Here is a 9,648-nt window from a genome sequence, read left to right as displayed (position 1 = left end):
ACCCATGCTAGCATGGAAAGCGAACATTAAATGACGATGATGATGATGATGGAGCACACATGCATACATATAAATGTGTATATGCAGTACTATATAGGACCGCATACTTGCACATATACGTATACATATGTATCCATACACATACGCATACATGTATATACATACATACAGAGCTGGGCGTAAGTCCATTAATCCATTAATCGTTAATTAATGAAGTTAATATTTTCATTAATGATTTAACTTTTAAGTTAACTTTGGAAATCATTATCAGACTAATTAACTTCCATTACATTTAGCTTCCATTAACTTGAGTCCGTTAACCCAAAAATTTCATAAAAACCGGTAAATGTTTAAAACTTTCTATTGCTTTCATATTTTCTTAGCATATTTAATATTGTACGTGTCATTCTTTCAACCCCGATATAATGTCACTTATTATTATAATATATTAAACATTGCGTACATTCCTTTGATATTCTAGCATTTGCATAACCAAATTATATTTTCAATAATGTAATATCCGATTTGTTAATTAGATACATGTTTTGTAATAGTTTCAAATATTTATATTGTTTAAGATTTTAGGTGATGGCATCTCAGAAACTTCAATCTGTTGATATCATTGAGGTTGAAACTGCCTGTGTCACTATAACACCAGTAGTATATAAAGCACCCACTGACAAAATTTCAAATCTGTATGTAAAAAAATTTACAAAGTTACAAGCAAATATTGTGGACACCCCCTGAACTTGAATAATTCAAAATAATGTGAACAAATAACCCTTGACAGATTAATATGAACACTAAAGATGTTTTTAGGTGTCTTTTTTTTCTTACACACACACATAACATAGCCTCACTTGGTTGGGACTACATGTGTGTTACTTTGACATCATCATTCCATAAAATTTGTTTATAGGGAGAAAAATATTGAAAAATATCGATAGATGTGTGAGTAAGAAAGAAAATAGGAGGGAGGTTTTGGGATGTGCTAGAACCAACAGCCAGATCTCCCTTAAATCACATATTTTCCTCTGAAATCATTAACAATTTTTTAAAAACCAAAAACGTTTCTCTCATGGGTTTTAAGTGCGTAGCAGAAAAAAAAATGGCCAAAATCATTTCAGACTGGGGTGGTAAGGGGGTGAAAAAAAAATTTTTCAAAGGTTTTTTTTTCTTTTTTTTTTTTTGTGAAAAGATGCCTTCCATCATTCTGAAGATTTTGGTGAAAAACATTGGAAAGAATCCCTGTCAAAACAGAGAAATTCCAACTTATGTGGGCTGTCTGATGAGAAACTCCGTTTTCCAGAAACACCTCCCACACGCCCCCTTCCAAAAAGTTTGCCTACAAATTTCTTTGTAATCATAATCTATACTCTTTGAAAGGTATTTGTATAAGATTTCATTAAAAAATACCTATTTTCCAGAAAGTAATGAGGGAGAAAATGTTGGGTTCTGTGAATTTTCCGAAACTCCTCTCCCCAACCCCTCGGAAAATTTTTCCAATAAATCTTTACATACACTCAATTTGCAGGATATAAGTGATTATTTGGTGAAAGTTTTGTTAAAAAGTATCCATTTTTCTGGAACTTATGAGGCAACAAATTTAGTGGGGTATTAAACTGTAGTTATTCCTTTTTTGAATAAAAGTTAACGTTAATGGATTAACATTAGCTTCTGTTACATTTTCAAAGAATTAACCGGTTAACAAAGTTTACTTTTCGATTAATGGTGCCCACCTCTACATATATACTAGACTTACTACCCAGCATTGCCCAGTAAAGTATTCACAGAATTGTTTGCCAGTTTGTAGAACGGGAATTCATGGTACTTACGCATGTATATATATCTAACCTACCTTAATAGCAGAAAGAGTGGATCCATTTCCTTCCATTGCTTCCTCTGTCCTTCTTTCTTTACCCTGTTGTTTAAGAGTCGTGCAGCCCTCGTCTCAGGCATTTCTGCAAGTCTTCTGCTATTTGTTCTTTGTCTCACATCCTGGATACATGCATTTCTATCTTCCTCAGTCTCTCCTTGCCTCCTTCTTTGTTGCATGACTCTGTTATCCTGCAGTCGTTTTGCTGTCATCTCAGCCGTTTCCTGTTGTCTCCTTGCCCTTGCTTCTTTCCAACACCTTTTGGCATCATCTCTTGACTATGATGATCCCCCGATTCTTTCCACATGGCATAATTGATCAGTGCTTATTTCTGTATGTAATGTATTAATAAAATTAAATCAAAACAACAAAGAGATTACAAATGTTAAATTAATGAAATAGAATAAAATCTGAAATGATGAAACTTTAAGTAATCTCTGCAAAAAAGATATTTCTCTATTCTCTATATCAGTGTGAGTCAGAAAGTTGATTTTTATTTTTTTCTTAGAGAGTTACAAAATGTAAACATTCATACCGGAAGTTGACTCATTTGATGTCAGAATAGGATTTACAGAAAAATAAGAGCTTAAATTTAATGAAAATTTAGTAAAATTTAATCATAAGTATGCTAAATACAACTAAATTGGAAACATTTTTCCCCTGGACATATCAGCAATTCTGAAAACTTTTGTGTGCGAATTTTACATATGTAGAAGCTTTCTTTAACAATTTTTATCCTGAAAATCACTTGTTAATTTTGTTTTAAAGTGAAAAAGAGGAGAAAGTGAAAGATGAATAAACATGTATATGAAATGGATGTGTGTGCGCACGTGTGTGTGTGTGTGTGTGAGAGAGAGAGAGAGAGAGACACTTACACATACATGAGAACACACACATTCATTCACTCACTAACTCTCACACACACATGCACACGTACATGCAGAAAAGATGTATGCATATGTATTGCTGTATGTACGTATACATGACAACACAACCCTTTACTCACTCTCGCTCTCTCTCTCTTTCTCTCTCTCTCTCTCTCTCTCTCTCTTCTCTCTTTCTCTCTCTTCTCTCTTTCACACACACACACACATCCATTTCATATACACATACATACATCTTGCACTTTCTCCTGTCTTTCACTTTAAATAAAAATGTTTTATGGAAATTAACAAACTCCAGATGATGAAATCACATTCAGTTAAAAATATTTCTAAATGATTAAAATATTGTGTGTCAAACATCGACATTCTTTGGGAGCATGAAGACTATGTGTGTGTATATGTCACAGATAGCAGACGTGTGTTAGTGTTGATTGACACTTCATGACATTCATTATATGTTTGTATTCTGTATGTGTGTTGACATCATGGCAGCTATGTTTTTTTTATCAAGAAATAACAAAAGTTGTGTTTAATTGTGTTTTAAAAAGTTGTGTTTCTCTCAAAAAAAGTTGTGTTTAATAGAGGTCCAAATGTCACAAAAATTTGTACTGCACTGCTGAAGGTAAGTATGAAAATAAATATGTAAAAACAATTAAGATAGAATATACTGTTTCTGAGATATTTCATTTATACACAAACATTCCTAGAGTTTTAGCATTATTAATATATTATTAAAAAATTAAAAATTAAAAATTGGAAAGTCAAATAAGATTGCTGGAGTTTGCTGAGTATATGTACTGTGTAGTTATTTAGGTTGCATTTAGATCTGTGGTAAAATTTGAAGGTATGAAAAAAGTGGTGGTTACATGTTCCTAGGGCCTCATTATACTCATTTAGTAGTATTGAAGAGTTATGTTTTAATATGTGGAATACCTCTTTTAGGCATAGCTTACAGACTGAGCGTTGACCCTGGTATGGAAGCCCTGAATCTCTCTTATGGACTATGATAAGTGATATGGAATATTCCTATTTTTAAGATGATGTTTGTGACTGGCGAAGGTTGTGGATTTACATCTCACATCTAAAAGAATTGAGATGTGCAGTGTATCTCTGTTTAAAATGTATAGTTGACCCAAAATATGTGGTTGTAGAATTGTGTAGAGTGTTGAGGACAGTGCATTTGTAAATTATGTTAGACCTGCAACGGGTTTGTAGAGGGCAAATGGTCCCAGAGCATCAGTTATGTGGTAGTGCATTGTCGGGATTATTCTCAGGAATGGAGGAAGTAATAACGTCTTGGAAGAGGTTAGCGATGGGGGTAGATTGGTCTATGTTATTAACATTATTATTATTGTTGTTATTATTATTATTTCTTTCGTTGTTATTTTTTATCCTCTCTATGGTACTAGTATTCTGGATCGTGTTAGTAGGATTGGTTGGGTTTTCGTTATGGTGTAAAGTATTGGGTTTGATGTTGGAGCTATGTATGTGTTGGGCGCTCATGTATTCAGAGTTGTTTTGGTGTATATTTTGATAATAGAGAAAGTTTTTGTCTATTAGAAGCTGTTACAATAGACTCAAAGTTGGGCGGGGAAGAGTGGGCTACTTTTAAAGTAGATCATTTAAAGATAGAGTTATATTTATGTTGACGAGGGAAGTTGGAGTCTAATATATTAAAAAAGGATTTGGCTAAGTTCTTAACATTCAATGAGAAGGGAGGTGTATATCATAGAATAGAGCATCCACTGCTTTTTTTGGTTGCTTGTGGGTAGTATGACCTGTATTTTTAGAAATTGGAGTGGGGTTATATAGCCCGTTATTATTAGCTGTTTTAGCTTTTGACCTAGTGTTATATGTGTACATGTGGGGTCTAAGCTGTCTTAATCTGTGTTCACTTGGATTTCTAGTATGGTGCACGTGTGGTCTGTTATGATTATGATGGTTAGCATATCATGATCATATGACTTGAGATATACATTGCTTGAGCCTAGTATTAGAGATGTATTTTATTTATTGGGAGAAGCCGCTGGAAGTAAGCACTTGGTTGTAGTAAGGTGTGTGGTTATTGAATATTTCTTCAGTGGTTGAGTGGTCAGATATACGAATTGAAATACCCTTAACTAAATCATCAAAGGTGGATTTGTGGTGATTGGAATTAATGTTTAAGTGCTTAAGGTACTGGTTGGGTTTATGATATGGAGAGTATTGGGAGGTTTCTAAGTTTAAAGTAATGTCTAAAAAATTTGCAGTTTTATGGGAATTCTCAAAAGTAATGGATAGGTTGGGGTAGGAGAAGAATTTGTGTAAATCTTTCCTAATTCATTCTAAAGAGGATTTAATGCCCTCTTGAAATTTCACTCTGCCTTGGCTTTGTTGTCTCATTTTATTTAACATTATATATATATAATATGAAGGCGTATGGATCAGTGGTTAGAGCATCAAGCTTATGATTGTGAGGTTGTGAGTTTGATTTCTGGATGAAGCTGCATGTTGTGTTCTTGAGCAAGACATTTTATTTCATGTTGCTCCAGTTCACTTAGCTGTAGAAATGAGTTGCAATGTCAATGGTGCTAAGCTGTATCAGCCTTTGCCTTTCCTTTGGATAACATTGGTGGCGTGGAGAGGAGAGGCTGGTATGCATGGGCGACTACTGGTCTTCCATAAAAAAACAAAACTACACTAGTGATGTGACTTTCTACCCAGACTTGTACCCCAGAGGGGAACCTCTTAGCTGCACCCATGACCATTCGTGACTGATGGAGCCGAGAGTTTATATATATATAATGATATTTATATACTTTCTTTTCATCATCATCATCATCATCATCATCATCATCATCATCATTTTAATGTCCAATTTTCCATGCTTGCATGATCTGGATGCAGTTTACTCAAGTAGATTTTCTATGGTCAGATGCCTTCGCTGTCACCAAACCTCACCTGATTCCAAGCAAAGTAATATTCTCCCATGGCCAGACATGTTTCCACAATATTAGAAACTAATAACATTGCTTGTATGACAGTGACTCTCATGTATAACTATCATGTGATGGCAAGACAAGGAGATATAAACATACATACACTTACACACATACATATATACATACATAAATCCAGAACCACGTGGTTAAGAAACAAACTTCTTACCTAACAGACATGCCTGCACCTTTCCAGGATATATATTGGTTAACAGTTGACTGCAGACTAATAACAGGCAACATTAATACAATTTCATAATTTTGTTATTCTCATGGACTCAAATCTCTTCCCTTAAGTCTCTAATTGCATTCTTTAACAATTCTGTTCTTTATAGGTGTGTTACTTCATGTATGGCACTAAAGATGTTTTGGAACGAGAATGCCATGATCTTCAAAAAAAATTAACAGTAAGTATTCTTTAATACTCAACAGGTTATTATTATCGTTGTTGTCGTTGACAAATGACAGTGACCTTCTGTTTGTGGCTGGTAATTTCAATGGACATGTTGGGCAATTTTCAGGTGGCTTCCATGGTGTGCATGGTGGCAATGGAGTCAGTTCCTGCAATGAAGAGGGAACCTGACTGCTGGAGTTCTGTGATGCAAATGATGTTATGATCTGCAATACTGACTTCAGGAAACCTGCTAGTCACCTATTAACCTATAAATCTGGTGGGAAATTAGTCAGATTGATTACCTTCTTGTCAGAAAATAGGAAAGATGGTTGCTTATAAATGTCAAAACTTTCCCAGTTGAAGAATTCACCACTCAACATAGATTAGTAGTTAGCAACTTCAGAATCAAAGGCTAGAAGGCTGCCTAGAAGACAACCAGTGTGGAAAAGAAAGGTCTGGAAGCTTAAGGATCCTCTGAATGATCAAAGATTTAGAGACTTGTTACTTGAAGCATTTGATGAAAGAGAGGAGGATATAGTGAAATATAACGTGAAGGACAACTGGAGGTTCCTACAGGACAACCTGCTAAGGGCCACAGACCAAATTTGTGGCTAGCACAGTCCCTTCTTGACCTCAGGTGACATGATGGTAGAACAGTGTAGTTGTCAGGGCCATTAGGGAAAAGAAAAAGACCTGGGAGGACTGGAAGTGTGGTGATAGCAGGGAACTGTACCAGATAGCCAGAAGGGAAGCTTTGTAGCCAGGGGAGAAGCAGAAAAGAAGTTTGCCAATGTTCTTTGATTCGAGGACCAGAAACTTGATGTGTTTCAGATTGCAAAACAGTGTATGAGAGAAAATTGTGATGTCATAGGAAAGAAATGTGTCCACATGGATGATGGTTTACTTGCAGTTAGTGATTCTGCAAAGAAGGAAGCTTGGAAATGTCATTGTGAAAGGCTGCTAAATGTAGAGAATGCATGGGAAAAGGAGAGTCTACCTAATGTAGACTCAACAGAGGGACTAGCTATCCAAATTGACAGTAGCTTGGTAGATAAAGCAATTAAGAATATGAAAACAAGGAAAGCCCCCCAGCCCATCAGGAATCACTGCTGATATGCTTAAAATATCTGGTGGAGTTGGATATGGCCTAGTCATCTATATAGTTAATCGGGTTGTCCATGAAGGAGTCATACCCAACGAGTGGTGTAGCAGCACCATAGTCAGTTGCTACAAAGATAAAGGTGATGCCTTAGGCAGAAATAATTAGAGATATCAAACTGCTGGACCAGGTAAGAAAGTTACAGAGAGGGTTGTAGCTTAAATTAGGAAAAGTGTTGAGATGCAGTTTGGTTTCATGCCTAGGAGAGGCATAACTGATGCTATGTTCCTCATAGGGCAACTGCAGGAGGAGTATTTAGACAAAAATAAACTCCTGTACTTGGCTTTTATCGATATAGAGAAAGCTTTTGACAGGGTCCTCTGCTCCCTTATCTGGTGATCTATGTGGAAGCTAGGGATAGACGAGTGGTTTGTGAGAACTGTACAAGCCATGTACAGGGATGCTGTCAGTAAAGTGAAGGTTAGCAACAAGTATAGCAATGAATTTAAAGTACAGCTAGAAGTTCACCAAGCATCAGTTGTCAGCCCCGTCTTGTTTATCATAGTCCTGCAGGCCATAACAGAAGAATACAAGACTGACTGTCCCTGGGAGCTCCTCTACGCTGATGACCTTGTTCTTATAGTTGAATCAACACCTGACATAGAGAAGAAATTTTAAGTGTGGAAGCAAAGCCTGAAATTTAAGGGCCTTAGAGTTAATTTAGCAAAAACCAAAGTCATAGTAAATAGGAAAACAGACAAGTCCCTTCAAGGAGATGACCCTGCTCGATATGTAAGAAGGGTATTGGTAGAAACTCCATAAGTTATACCCAGTGCAAGCTTTGGACACATGAAGTGTAGCAGTATCACAGGAAGGTTAACAGAAAAAATAGTCTTTGTGAATGGCAAATGTGTTGGCACAATATGTACTGAAAATGTGCAGACAATAGACTGCCTCAAATGCTTGGGGTATCATTAGAAGTAGTAGATAGCTTCTGTTATCTATGAACCAATTTAGTAATGGGGGAGGGTTCTGAAAGTGTAATTGTTAGAATAAGAACAGGCTGGTCAAAGTTCAGAGAGCTTCTACCTTTGTAACTAAGGGCCTCTCTCCCAGAATGAAAGGCAGATTGTATGATGCCTCTGTATGTACAGCTATGCTCCACAGCAGTGAAACATGGGTTGTGACCACAGAAGACTTGCGATGGCTTGAAAGTAATGAAGCTAGCATGCTCTGCTGGATGGATAATGTCAGTGTGCACACAACAGAGTGTAAATGATTTAAGAGGAAAACTGAGTATAATAGGCGTCAGATGTTGTGTGCAAGAGAGATGACTGAACTGGTTTGGTCATGTGATGTGTATAGATGAGGATAGCTGTGTAAAGGAGTGCTGAGCTCTAATTATGGCAGAAACCTGTGGAAGGGATAGACCCAGGAAAACATGGGACAAAATGGTGAAAAAGGATCTTTGGATGCTGGACCTCACTGAGGAAATGACAAGGGACTGGGAGTTGTGGTAATTTACTGCACTTGAGAAGACATGTCAAGTTAAGTAAAATCGCAGTCATCCATACCTACAGGCATGTCCTTTACAGGTGCCAGCACCACATAACATGCACTCGTGTCAGTACTGCATGAACACACCTATACTGGTGGCACATAAAAAGCACCCAGCACACTCTATAAAGTGGTTGGCATTAGGAAGGACGTCTAGCCATAGAAACCATGCCACAACAGACAATTGGAGTCTGGACAGCTCCTCAGCTGGTCAGCTCCGTGTCAAACCATCCAACCCATGCCAACATGGAAAACGGACATGAAACGATGAGGATGATGATGATCATCATCATCGTCATCAAGGCAGTGGACTGCCAGAATCACTACTTCACCAGATGAAATGCTTAGTGGCATTTCATCTGTCTTTACATTCTGAATTCAAATTCTTCCAAGGTTGACTTTGCCTTTCAACCTTTCAGGGTTGATGAAATAAGTAACACTTGAGCACTGGAGGAATTTCAGGCCTTGTGTCTATCTTTTTTTAGAAAGGGTTATTGTTATTATTATTATAATTGTTCAGTAGTTTTATTTTTATAACGTGCTTTCACTTCACTACCGAGCGCAGCTCTGTGCACCTTGGGTATGTGCTGTGGTTTGCTGTGATGCTCTTATGGTTACTGTATTGAAAGTGTTTTGCATAGGATGTGTGCAGTGCCCAGTAGTGCAATTTTCTGTATGTTATATATATTTGTAAGTCCTGGTGTTTTTGTTATGTATTTGTCTGAATATTTTTTTATTATACCTAAGGCACCTACTATGATAGGAATTGTTTCTGTTTTTAGATTCCACATTCGAGTTACCTCTATTTCCAGGTCTTTGTATTTTGAAAGTTTTTCCATTTCTTTTAGGGAAACGTTGTC

The 9,648-nt window shown here is 36.6% G+C and overlaps 1 protein-coding gene across 6 annotated transcripts in view; it reads left to right on the top strand.

The window, feature by feature from the left end:
• The window catches only part of LOC106870969 (diacylglycerol kinase epsilon), a 223,298-nt gene that overhangs the window by 119,385 nt on the left and 94,265 nt on the right, over positions 1-9,648 (top strand). For all 6 annotated transcript variants that reach the window (XR_008267175.1, XM_052978393.1, XM_052978395.1 and 3 more), the window contains one exon: positions 6,074-6,145. Coding sequence is in view for 5 of the 6 variants with exons in the window: in XM_052978393.1 (XP_052834353.1) it covers positions 6,074-6,145 (72 nt within the window). In the remaining variant the exon portion in view is untranslated. The remainder of the gene's footprint in view (positions 1-6,073; positions 6,146-9,648) is intronic.

This window comes from Octopus bimaculoides, chromosome 2 (assembly GCF_001194135.2).
Source record: "Octopus bimaculoides isolate UCB-OBI-ISO-001 chromosome 2, ASM119413v2, whole genome shotgun sequence".
NCBI classification, from domain to species: domain Eukaryota; kingdom Metazoa; phylum Mollusca; class Cephalopoda; order Octopoda; family Octopodidae; genus Octopus; species Octopus bimaculoides.
The sequence above is the reverse complement of the archived record's forward strand: the minus strand, read 5'-3'. Positions and strand labels throughout refer to the sequence as shown.